The sequence below is a fragment of the Nothobranchius furzeri genome, chromosome 4, assembly GCF_043380555.1.
Source record: "Nothobranchius furzeri strain GRZ-AD chromosome 4, NfurGRZ-RIMD1, whole genome shotgun sequence".
NCBI classification, from domain to species: Eukaryota; Metazoa; Chordata; class Actinopteri; order Cyprinodontiformes; family Nothobranchiidae; genus Nothobranchius; species Nothobranchius furzeri.
This window is the reverse complement of record NC_091744.1, coordinates 60,136,552-60,150,158: the sequence shown is the minus strand read 5'-3', so window position 1 is coordinate 60,150,158 and position 13,607 is coordinate 60,136,552. Positions and strand designations below refer to the sequence as shown.

The following is a 13,607-nucleotide window of genomic DNA, read 5'->3' as shown; positions in this document are numbered from 1 at the left end:
GCACACACATGCTCGCTCCAGCAGTGCGCTCTGGGTTTGGTCAGTGGCGGTTTTACCATTAGGCATAGGTCGGCGGCCACCTGGGTTCCCCTTATGTTAGGGACCCCCCTAGCCCTGACTGCTGGCACCCCTCTGTTAATGCCACAATGGACTATTCCTTTAAGAAGTCTGACGCATAAATCGGAAGTGATTGGTAGTAATTCCAGTCCAATCCAGTTGGTGGCAGTATTGTACCAAATTGTTGTTTGCCAAGTGCCATAAGACAATAAATATTAAGAAGAAGAGAGGCGGGAGCGTTCGTAACAAACTCAAAACAGTAGTCAAAACATTAAGCATGAAATGGAGTTATCCTAGTGGCTCCAATAAGAGAAAGAAGCAGCTTGCTTTAAAAAAGCTTTTATCTTCATTTCCAAAAGTGACGTCGTTCTTCTACGTAAACATTAAAAGAAAGCAGAAAATGAAAGACAATGGAAAATGTTTCAAGGAAGGAAAACAGAGACCAAAATGGAAAATGGAAGAAAAAAAGAAAGGCAAAAGCACAGGAGCACTGACAGGAAGAAGAAAGCAGAGCAAATATTGAAGGCACTCAAAGGGAGAGAAGACAGGAAAAAGAGGAGGACTAATAAAAAGTGAAGATAACTCATGTCAGAAGAGGGCAGTGTTGCAAATCCAGTTAAAGATAAGACTGTCGAAATTTTTGTGTAAGGGGGCCCCATGTCTGTGTTCGCCTTGGGCCCCCAAATTGCTAAATCCACCACTGGGTTTGGTTTTACACGAGCCACAGATCTAAGTTGTTTGTTTATTAATGGCAACTTTGTAAACTCTAGTCGCACCAATGAGTGCCAAAGGAGCCGAGCTCTGGTGTCACAAAGACAGTTAATGTGATGAGCAGCTCTTGTCTGACGTGGACTGTGGGTGGAACCAGGACCCAGTTGGGGAATGTTCAGTGGGCCGTTCTGAAGTCAGTGTTTTTAGTCCTATTTTTGTTTGTTTTTTCGGGCCGGTGTTCAGTCATGACACTCTGTTGATCACCTGCTGCTGGTGAGCGGCTGAGCTGCTGCCAACAAGCTTTAGTTCCACTAGAAACACGTTCTGTTCCCAGACTGTAGTGACCTGTAGTTATAATTTTATAATTAACATTAAGTGAATGCACTAAACCAAAAAATGATAGAAAATAAGTAAGGCCGGGAATCGATTAAAATAAATTAACTAATTAATTGAAAATCTGAAAAAAAAATTATCGCATTCATTGCTAATTTTTTTCTCCAGAAAAAGCAAGCAATAAACATTCAAGTATATGCATGTTTATTATGCAAGTAGCAGAGCTCCAGAAGAACCTCCTTCAAGAATCAGATCAGTGTGCTCACTTGTTCCCTCTGGAGTGCACACTCTGCCAAATCCTTCAATTACACAAGATCAGCCATGATGGAGACCTTCAGTACTGCGGTTCCAATGTTCTACCACTAGACGCTGTTTGTTAGAGCTGTTCTTATATTTAGGAACATTTCCACCCAAAAGTACAAAATGGTAAATACCACACAATGCATAAAATCGTTCCATCCATCCATCCATTTTCATCCGCATATCCAGAGTCGGGTTCCGGGGGTAGTAGCCTAAGTCGAGAGGCCCAGACTTCCCTCTCCGCTGATCTGTGCGTAAGTATGGTTGATAAATGGTCACAAGTTTGCCAGTTGGCTGTTGTTAGTATGAAATGCATGTATGAAAATTCTGTTTTCTTAACTTGTCAAAATGTTTTAATCCTTGTTATTTTAATTCATTCAAAGTGTTCGTTTTTGGCTCCCACAATGGTAGCCTGCAGGGATTGCCTTGCTGTTGTTTATAAGATCACCATCGTTATGGTGATAGCAGACAGACATAGCTAAGGCCAGGGTGAATGCCGATGTAAGAGAAAGCTGTTGTACGTACATGGAGATTCAAAAAAGAAACCAAAATGGCTGCACTCTGGAAACAAGGCACAGGTGGTAATCATCCAATTTTTGATTGAATGATCACTTTATGTAGTATTTTATTATTCAGTTTGTCCCTCCCAATTCTTTGTACAACCAGAGCACAACACAACTGTTTTGATTAGTATATATTGGACAATTTTGTACTTTTAACAAAAATACCACATTTAAGATCATTTAAGAACGAAGAAACGCTGCTGTCCAAGGCCTGATGTAAGCTGGGCATGCACTATGGACTTGCATGCACACCCAAACTCAGTCATCTTACATTGGATTTGAGTCATTAAACAGATATCTTGGTTCACTGGAGATTGGAATTGAGAAACCGAGGCATGTGGTTCATTTCAGTTTCACGTCTGATGCCGCATAGTCTAACTGAAGTTAACAGCCTTTGATCTTGATGAGAATTAGAGAGTAAAACACCAACGACGATTAAACCAAGGACTTTTTTAGGATGACGCCACTCTGATGTTGTCCTTTCCTCAGTAAGTCTGGCCCAGTTTGTAAAGCAGAGAGATGACATTCACCCCACAAAGGTGAACAACTATGACATCATCCAGGACTTGAAAGGAATCAGTAACTTGTCTTTTTTTGCTTTTTGCATGTATTTTATTTGACATCTTGTTATTACAACCCTTTTCTAAAACAGGTTGAACATCCATCAGTAAAAACAACAATATGACGCCCAGCAGTGACACAGAGAAATGTATTATCTGATAAACAGCTTTCCTTCCCTGAAGAAAATGGTTTATTTGTATGAGTCTTCCTTGGAAGTAGCTGTAAACATTGAAAGAAATGGGTATAGAAAGAGGCACGCACATAGGAGATAGAACTGATTTTTTTAAAAAGCCACATTTCTGCTGGGTTGGGGAGCGCTAAGAAGACAACAAGGGGGTGTGGAGGCTTGATATGAGGCTGAAAAGGTCAGCTGAGTTCTCATTGAGATAAGAAGGACATGAAAAGGAAAAGGTCAATTCATCAGCTCCCTCTTGAATCCCTCCTGCTCCTTTATAGTGAGATTTAGTAGATGGAGTGATAAAAACCCATTCACTTCACGTGTCGTGGCACATGTGGCGCTGCCTGTGTCTGAGGAGAGGGCCTCACATCTCAGGGCAAAAATGCGTGACTTGGATTTTAATGGCCTTTTTAATTTCCCCTTTCTATAACACCAAGTTAGAAAAACAAATATGAGGCACTGAAATCTGACAAAGTGACTCAGTCAGGCAATTGAAAGAAAATAAACTGTGAAACCTCCAATTGCACAGTCAGGGTGAGGCAATGAGAATGCAATATACGGGAGCAGCTTCAGATGCTAAATGTGTTATTGTAATATTCAGAATTTTAAAATGTGTTTTCAAAAAAGCTTTAGAAAAAGTGATCAACTCTGCATCTATTTTTAGCCTTGAGGAACCCTGAGATGCTAAACAGCAACGTCAGATATCCAAACAGATGCAGAGTTAGAAGCTTCAACATAAACAACCAAGAGTAAACAACAGAGACGGGTTATGATTCTTAACTAGGCTTGAGAACGAGTCGTCCATCAAGACTTCAGTAGTGTTTTGAAATTGTGGCACTAAAATATCTAATGATTAGTCAGGCCAAACTCACCAGGATGGAAATCAATGAAGCTATGTGCTCGTCAAAACCATCAGTTTTCATTTGTAAAAGTATCCTAAAAATTATTAGTGGGATCAGAGTATGGATGAGAGTGAAACATTTATGGTTATCACCTTGGGTAACAGCAGGAGATTTCATAATATCATCCATCCATCCGTACTCCCTTCCTGGCTCTCTTCCTGATAACAGGCGCAGAGAGGGATCCTCCCCCTCACTCCAGCCCCAAATGGGTTATATACATAGGTATTCCCAGTTTAGAGAGGATTTGGATTCCCACACGTGACTTCCAGGTCTGCCTCAGTCTCTTCTCTCAGTGGGGAATGCCAAATACATCTTCTGACGAGGGCAACCATTAGATAAATGGCCTGTACTTGATATAGAGTCTTTTAGGGTTCTACAACCCCCCAAGGCGCTTTACAGCTAAATCAGTCATTTACTCATGCAAACACATGTACACAATGGTGCCCCGGGGCACACTGACAGTGGTAAGGCTGCCAAACCCTGGTGCCACCGCAAGAGTGAAGTACGTTACACAGCTCATAAAGTCCCCTTCAGACAGGCCATGAAAAACGGAAACGTTCCGGACTCTGTCTGTAAGACCTTTGTGTCTGAATACAAACATCCGGATAACGTTTTCCATAATTAAACCGGACAACGCCCCTAGTAACAGGTCCGGACTTGTCATGGACAAGGTGGCTGCTTCAGACTGGTGGGGTCGAGTTCCGGACAGGGAGGGGGGGAGGGGACCGGGGGACGCTGTGCGCACCTAGATAGCTCGCTCCTGTAGCATGCGGCGGACCATGGCAGCTCGCCTCCTACGGTACCGCCTAGACGCACGACGGAGTGCTTCACACCGCTTCCGTGATTCCTTTAACCATTGAGCTTCATCATCCAGGTCTCTTATGCGTCCTCGTGTGCGCAGAATTATGCTTAACATACCCCCCCGACATCTGGAATTTTTCTCTGCTGTGTGAAGGCAGCCGAAAGGACAAGTTCCGGTACAAAAGTGGTGTGTCTGAAAACACAGTTCTGGTTAAAAACTGGACTGAATTGTCCACACATATTCCAGAATGTCAATCTGAAAAGGGTTATAGTTTCACGTTCCAATGCTGTTCCAAAATCAAACCTCCTGGTGGAGCTTTTGTTGGTCTGTGACTTCAAAACTCACACTCATGAAATAAGATTAAGAAGATCAGATTAAATGAGAAGACGTTAATCATAACTAAACTGCTGTTTTATTGCCTTTTCCTGGTAAACTCTATTGCTAAAGCTTTGGGACTTTGTGAGTCTTGTACTCAAAAGACTCATCTCACACTTTGCGGTTCAAAATAATAAAAGCAAACGGATGTCTGCCAAAAGAGAAAACACAAACATCATCCAAGCTGCACGCTTTCTGTCTTTGGTGATCCAGATATCTCTCAGTGCTGCTTGCTATTTTTTTTTCCTCCTCAGGAGGTCTGGTAGCTCTTCAACCTTTCATTGACTAGGCATCCATTACACACATGGGCAGTGGTGTTGCAGATGCAGCAGCAGCAAGTCAGCTGTGTCCCTCCTCAGACTGTCTCCGGTCCACAGGTTTCACATCTGCTGCTTGGGCACAAAACTCATCGTCCTCCAGAACCTCCTGCAAACTGCCTCTCACCCCGTGAGCAAAAACAATTCCAGACATGCTTTATTTCATGTCCATCTGTTCTGTCCTACCAACCTTGTCACACTGTTAAAAAATGACATAATTAAACCTCAATGTTAAATTGGAATACAGCGGATGCTCTGACAACCATCACACTTGGGACTTCACCGGCGCGGTTTCCTGGTTTTGGATTAGAATATTCACTAAGAGCAGGTCTTGGTTTCTTGGAGAGAGATTTGTGTGTGAGAGGAAGTGTGTCTGTGTGTGTGCACCGTTGGTGCCTCATTCTCATTCATATGCAACAGCAAGTTATCACGGACTGCTGTGCCTCATTGAGCTGAGAAGGTGCATTCCATTTATTTCTCAAATGCTGCGGAAAGTGATTCTTCTTCTGCTTAATAAAACTTACCAAGCTTTTAACAACTTCTCCTAGAAATAGGCTTATGGGCAAAGTAATAATAAAATGTGTTGTGCTCTGACATGATGCTGGTTTAAAATGTAAGTCTGACAGTAAAAATATCTGCCATCGGAACTTCATTCAGCCTAATTTTGAGTTTTATACTAATGTGAAAGAAATCCATGTCAATCAGGACTGTTAATGTCCTTCCACATAAGAAAAATCTCCTTCTGGTTGGTCTATGCTAAGTAGCTTTTCCTCAACATCTGCCGTCCTGCTAATTAGACCCCGAAAAGCCACACATCACTGAGTTTTAGTGGCGTAGGAACAACGTGCGACACCAGCACGAGGGAGCTCACGGACACAACAGGAATAACAAACCCCGGCGCCATCGCACAGAATCTGGAACAGTTTTGTGTTTGAGGAAAAAGGTCAAGAGCCAAGCTGGTCAAGTCGGGTTCGCCAAAGGATGGAAGCTGCCAAACTTTTGGAAGTTTTCATCTTCAACGGCAAGAGACACTTGCAGGAAGCTGAGCTGGAGTGGGATCCAGCAGCGAGCAGCTGGAGCAAAGGTTGAATGAAATGCAATCAGTCAAGATGAGCAATCAGAGAAATCAACCGGAGAAAGACAGACAGCAGCAAAAAGGACTAAAGGTGGCCATGCATTAATCAGTCCCGTAGGTGGGACTGAGAGGAGAGCAGTCAGGAGGTTCCTCTCATCCTCCAGTTCAGCCAAAGAAAGCAGATTCAATATATCAAAAAGTGTCAGCTCACCGAGATAGCTCTGCAGGCCAGCTGAGAAAGGTGAACACATTTTCATGCAGAACACCTGCAGCCGTGAGAATAGAAGAAAAGAGAGAGAATCCAGAAACAGAGAGGGAGGAGAATCCAGCTAGCAATAAATCTCCAACAGCTTGTTGGGTCAGGCAGAGGAAGAAAGTGTCAAAATAGTTTCTCCGTGAGAGGAGAGGAAGAGGGGGGTGTCTGACAAAACCCTGCAAAGGACTCATGCCCTTCAATCCACCAGCAACAAGCTGGACAATCTGCACAAGCAGGCTAACTCTGCCTCATCTGCATACACAGATTCATCATTTTAGCATAATCCCTGCAGATTCTCAGCCACACACACACACACACACACACACACACACACACACACACACACACACACACACACATGTGGGTGTGTGATCATCTCTACGTTTGAACACGTCTGAAACAGAAGAAAAGACAAATCATTCAAGTAAAAGGTGGAAAAATGGTGAAAGCAAACCACTCGCAGCTAGCTGGGCAGACAATGTAAAAGGAAGAGGACTAAATTGCCAGCGGTGTGAGAAGAGTTTCCAATTGTGAAAACACACTTTCTGACCAAACAATGCAACGACATACTTTTACAGCTGCAGGGAATTCAGCTCTCCTCGGTTCCTGCCATGCTCTTCTATCCTACCCGTTATTTAACAGTTTTTTTTTCTTTCTGTGCTGTTGCCAAGAATGTGCTGCTTGTTTTTTAGTCTCAGAGGACATCTGCAAGCATGTGCACAGATGTACGACTGTAGGAAGAGCGTTTTTGGTACAGTATGTTTCTCGTCTTTTTCCCCTCACTCTGTTTTGAACACATTCTCCCTGTTTCTTAATATTCCTTCACTCTGCCTCTTTAACATTACATTTCCACCTGTCTTTATCCTCCACAGTTTTTAACCTTCTGTCCCATGGTGGTGATCAAAAGGTAGGTGCTGATGCTGCAGCTCGTGCCTGAACAAGCTCAGTTTATCGTGGGTGGACAGTCGATCCAGAGAGTTCCTGTCAGTGCTGACTGGGCCCCAGACATCAAAACCTGCTTTGCAAACACCGATCTGTTATTTCAAACAAAGGAGTCGGAACTACCCATCAACAAAAATGGCAGAGAGAACCAGAAAAGGCAATAGTGACAATAAATTACATTTTTTATGGTTTTTCTGTTGGGAGGAAGTAGTTCAGTCACGATTTACTGTAACTGATTCTAACTTTTAGGGTCCATTGATAGTTCTAAATATGTGCCAGCATTTAAAAGACCTTTAGTGCATTCTGCTGCTGCACAGGCTTCTGCCAGATCATCACTGTTTTAATCGTTAATGCATCTCAATCAGTGTGCAGCAACAGAGTTTGACTCCATCTCAAGTTGCACACAAACACTACAGTGGTTGACTCTAAGCGGGTTTACCTCCCCTGCTTCGGCTCTCCCTGCCACTTTACAACGGGAAAGTGAGACGTTTCACGACTAATTAATGCACAGGTTGGTTGTATAAAACAGCTAATGAGGCTGTGATCACAGCGGCGTGAAGGCAGGCAAGACTGAAGAGGAGGGAATAAGTGCTCCACTCCACTTTCAGGAGACACGGAGGTTTCCCAGTGATTAGCCTGTCACAGGAACAACACCGACGGAGAGACTAGCTGTGATAGAGTGCCCGTTTGGATGTTTGGCTTCGCTTCAGTTGCTTTGTTTACTTGATGTTTACTGCCAACTTGTTTTAAAAACCGAACCCCTTCACGCGTCCCTCACCTGCAAGCCATCTGGGACGAAAACCCTGCAGGAAAGGAACTACACATGTAGAGTTATCGATGAAAGAGTGAGTCCCTCATCATCAGAACAAAGTGGAAAACGACTGAAGCAAGGTTTGTCTGATGAAGCTAATTATTAATGAAGCTTTTAAGGTTTGGAGATTTACATGCATGTATCCACTCTCATTGTCGTTGAGACTATGACACACAACATCCTCTGCTTTCTTAGAAATAAAAGGAAAGAACTGTTCGAAGCATAAAAAACAAACAAAAAAGCATAAAAAACTTTTCTTGAAAAAGAATGCCAAACAAAACATCCTGCAAAAAATAAATAAATAAATAAATAAATAAAAACTAAAATAATAATAAGTGGCACAAACACTGAATATAGTAGTACCCAGGTGCTGCTAAAAACTTGCTCTCTCAGCACAGTTCATCTAGCAGGATGAATGGGCTGCACAGTAGCTGCTCTCTAAGCAACTGTTCATTACTCAAAACACATCTGCTGTTGAGTAAGAGCACCCCCACTTCTCCATTATTCCACCTCACTTTCATTTTACACACTAATCCCTCATTCCCAGCTTTACCATCTTTGACCTAATACACTTTCCACAAGGCTCCAGACTAGAACTGCTCTCATCTCAGCATGCATAATGAATTGCATCAAACAACATGCAGAATCGATGCCAGAGCTCACCTGTGCAATCTCATACAGCAGCTTGTAGTGTTCCTCTCGCTTCTGTAAACTGCACAAATTGCAGCCCATTATAGTTGTCGTGGAAATACCAAATGCTTAAGACTCCCCAGGTAGTGGTGGTACAGACACAGGGGGGTCAGCATCCACACCGGAGTACCAGCTGTCATCAGTCACTCCTCAGCGAGCAGCAGCATCCCTTCCTTGGCATCCCATTCACACATTCAGAGAGTCAAAAACAAGCCCGGCTCAGAGCTGTTGAGTCTTCAGATGCAGCGAGCGTCGGAGCAGCTTCAGCAGCAGGACAAGTAACAGCAGCCGTCTGCACCTCTCTCCCTGTTTTAGCCTCACGCGCGCAAATGATCACACACCAGAGTTGTGACTCCCGTTCATTGAGACACCCCCCACCCCCCTTTCTCCTCCTTGGTCTCGGCGCACATGACAACATCGATACCAGCTCATGTATAGTGAGTAAAATCACTGTGATATTAATGAGGAAGGTGGGAAGAGGAGGAGGAGTCAGACTCAAGAGGGAGGAGAATGCCAGAGCAGGAGCAGCGCTCTGTAAAAAATGATGCACAGTTACACAATAAGCTTCTTTGTGTGAGGAGGACTGGCGAGAAGCCCCGAGACACCAAACAGGGCAGTTTGTGTGTTGCATTCCTTCACTTGATGCTATTCAGTGATCATTTGTTTGCCTGGGGAATGCAACGGTGTGTCTTCATCATCACCTGCTGCAAAAAGAGTAAAGGTGGGCAATAAGGTGTTAACCTGTGTCTGTTGGTGCATATGTGTGTCAACAAAATCTCTCATAAGCCACTGGATGTTTTTAAAGAAACGTCCATAAAGGAATCAATGGATGTGCAACTGATTAACTTCAGGAAGAAACCCAAATTAAGCTAATTGCCTCAGCTAATCAGCGTTAGTAAACATAGAAATGGATTCAACCCAGTAAAAATATCACAGATATAGATGAACTACAACTAGTGATGTGTTTGTAGCTGAGGGTCATTTAAAATGAATACTCTGATTACTGCAGGAGATCTTGTACTAGTGAGTCACTGAACATTTGTTCCAAACAGCTGCGATGCTCTCATTTCTTCCCAGAGCATTATGACACGTTCCTGATCATATAAGCATTAAGCAAATGTATGAGATCAGCTAGTTTGCACATAAAAAGTAGTTAGTTTAAAAAAAATTAAGAAAAGCAAATAAAGTCATTTATCCATCTATAATTAAAAATCCATTCTGTGATCCCCACAACATAACATACAGCTTTTCACGAGCACATACACAAAGATAAGGTTGTCATAAATCTTCAAAAAAGCTCTTTTTTTTTGGCCAAGGCAACACGTGATGATGACTGAAGAATCCTTTGTTGCATATTTTTCATGCAGGCACCACAGGTGATGTTGTTTGTGGGGGTTCTTGGACTAAATTGGCAATCAAGAAAGCCAGACTTGAGAGACAATGCATCATCCTGCACCATCCCTCAAACTGTGATAATTGCAAGACAATAGACCTTGGTTATTGTCTCCGCTCTGGAACCCTCTTTCATGAGCAGGAAGCTGCACTAACGAGCAATAACAGTTAACAAATTGGCCTCCCAGCCAACAGCGTGGTTCACCGTGCGGGGTACAGCTACGACTAGATGAGCCTTCATCAGCTGGCTACTGGGCATCCCACCCTTAGGGACTCTATAATCCGATTTTCTGGGCTTTAATTTCACTCTGCTGCCTGGAGGCAAGCCAAACAGAAAGCCACATCACCATTATTATTAATACCACCTCAATCCTTCCTCTACCTCTCCTCCATCTGAACCATACTCCCAAAACCAGACGCTCCTCAAACCTGAAGAAGCCACAAGGAGTGGGTTTTCTGCAGTTGCCAGGCAATGTCAAATCCATGAAGAGCTGTTCACTAAAGTGTCAATTTGACATCAAAGAGTCTTGTTGGGGAAACTAGGGAGCTGGGCTATAATACAGCATTTGATGAACAGAGGTGCTGTTTGCTCACGGTACAATGGGCTGTGGAGAAAATGGGAGTCAGAGGCAGCCTTCTGAAATTGAAAATCAAGGACTGAAGCTGTGAAGTGGTTGAGAACATGAAGGACTGGTCACCAGAGATGGGAAAATGTAAAACCACTGAGGATGAAATAAAAGGTTCTTCCAGCACAGAATTCCAACTTTCCCTTCCTGAATCCATCTGTCTGGGACTTGATGACCATTGTTCTGCACTCCATGACCTCGGAAGGTTAAAAAGCTCATCGGTCACCTAAATGGTCCTTCTCATCACCTGCGAAGCGAGACTGATACAGCAGCACCTGCCTGTAGTCAAGCAGAACCTCTTGATGAGACATGCAGATTGAAGGATGTTCTTTTAGGAGCACATTAGGAGTCTTTAAAGTGCTTTGGAAGTGCTGATGCTCACTGGGGTTGCAGTGTGTCAAGGTAAATTTACCCAAGACTGCATTCCCAGGGTAATCTGAGGGCTAGATTTGTACTCTGTAGTCACATTTAATAAAATCATTGCATTTGTCACTAAGGGAAGATCTATTATTTGTCTTTCTATGTTTCACCGGGGACTAGGACATGTAACTGATTACATTAATTCATGTAATATTTAGCTTTGTGTAAAAAATACATAAATCTTTATTAAAGACAATGTCTTTAATTTGTGTCCTCTCAGTGTCTCAACCATATGTCAGGTTTTGTTCCAGCTTCCATAAAAGATCCCACCTGTGTCTGACTGACACCAGATCATAAGCCAGCCTTAATGTGGTTGGTCTTTGCAGGGTTTTGGCAAGTTTTTGAGGGGGACTATTAGGAATGCAACAGGGTCTTTATTACTCACGCTAAAGCAAGACAATGATGGTTTTAGAGCATGCAGAAACTGAAGTAGCAAGGTCATGGTATGGAGGCGGCATGTCTCTCATATGGGATCTGGCAGACGCCAACATTGCTTGATCATTAAGAACACTGACTGGTCCTGGGGGCCTCATGACAACGCCATGTCGTTGGAAATGTGTTTACAAGGCATGGTCCTTCAGCATGGAGGTTTAAGAGTCATGCCAGGATGGGGCTCAGGTGTGATGAAGTTACGGGTATATGTGAAAAGGGAGATGAAAACATTCCCTGAATTGTGTGAAAAATACACACACACACATAAAAAGTACTTAGCAACAAACACACAATAGATCAAGTTACTCCTCAAGCATGTGACAATCCAATTCCTATGGATTTCTTGGTTTGAGATTAACTCCCGGTTAATCTGAGATTAACTACTGGTTAGATCAGTTAAAATTTCTGCTGTGTGATTTTCAAATTACGGCATGACTTCTGCTGGAATGACTAAAAAAACAAAGACTTTTAATTTTTCTAGCCTCAGTTTTTCAGGACATAGCTGACTGTGGTTATTGGGAGGAGTTTATGTCTAGCCATGAAGCCCATCATTGGACCCAGGACTGACTGGGACCAGAAATCATTCCAGTTATGTTACAAAAACATTGATATCCCATTGTGTGCATGTGTGTATGGTTACCATGACAACAAACAAGAAAGCAACAGTAATAAAGCTGAAGATTTAATAAAAAGGAATTATTGGCGTAATTACTTGTCTGGGGAGATGTCTGTCAGGAATTTCAAATGATCCCACCATATTCAATACATAAACACCTTTATTGGGTCAGCTCTGACATGCCTGGTGGGTGGAAATCTGTTTTCTCTGAAGACTGAAATGAGCACACGAGCGATCTGAGTGCGATATGTGTCTAGATGCGTGGTTTAGATCTGATCGCACTCTGCCACTATACAGTGACCACATCTCCTGGGTATCAATGTGACCTGATTCGGGAGTAATTAAATGAGGGCCTTTTATGAATGAATCATCGAGGCAGCAGCTCCTCTGGTGACAGCTTTGACAGAAAGTGGTCCAGCATGCACATTCAAACACCCAGGTGGGTGCTTCAACGCCAGAGCAGCCGTGGTGAGAAGGCCAAAACATCTTTCTCAATGAAAATAAATTATTAAAGAGGTGTGAATCTTTAATTCATGTGGGAACATGATTGTGGCTAAAAATAGCACATTTAAGTCTACCTCACATGGTCACACCTGCAATGTTGCTTTTATATATATATATATATATATATATATATATATATATATATATATATATATATATATATACATATATATATATATATATATATATATATATATATATATATATATATATACATATATATATATATATATATATATATATATATATATATATATATATATATATATATATACTGTATATATACACCTTCTCAGTGACCTAGTGGTAAGGACTGGGAGATTGGGGTTCAAATCCCAGTTGGGACTTACTAAAGACATAAATAAATAAGACCCAATGCCTCCCTGCTTGACACTCAGCTTCAAGGGGATAGGATTGGGTGGTTAAACCACCAAACAGTTCCCGAGCGCAGCCACAGCTGCAGCTCACCACTCCCCGTGAGAATAGGTTAAATTCGAAGACGCATGTCACCAGTGTGGGATGAATAATGGGACTTTAACTTTATAATTGGTCACTCTGAGTGTTTCATGCAGGCTGAACATGGAAATAATCTTCTACACCTATCTCCTGAATTAGCTTCTGATAGAAAATACGTAGATCGTGAAACTCTAGGATTTGAAAAGGCTGACAGATCTTCACCACTCTGTCACATAACATTCATGAACTCACGATGGGGAAGGCATGAAACAACAGAGAAAGAAAGAA

The 13,607-nt window shown here is 42.5% G+C and overlaps 1 protein-coding gene across 1 annotated transcript in view; it reads right to left on the bottom strand.

Moving 5' to 3' along the window:
- Positions 1-9,763, bottom strand: part of LOC107388491 (PDZ domain-containing RING finger protein 4) — a 112,539-nt gene extending 102,776 nt beyond the window's left edge. Inside the window, exon 1 of the mRNA XM_015964062.3 lies at positions 8,847-9,763. Coding sequence (XP_015819548.1) covers positions 8,847-8,915 — 69 coding nt within the window. The 5' untranslated portion in view covers positions 8,916-9,763. The remainder of the gene's footprint in view (positions 1-8,846) is intronic.
- Positions 9,764-13,607: the final 3,844 nt, after the last annotated feature.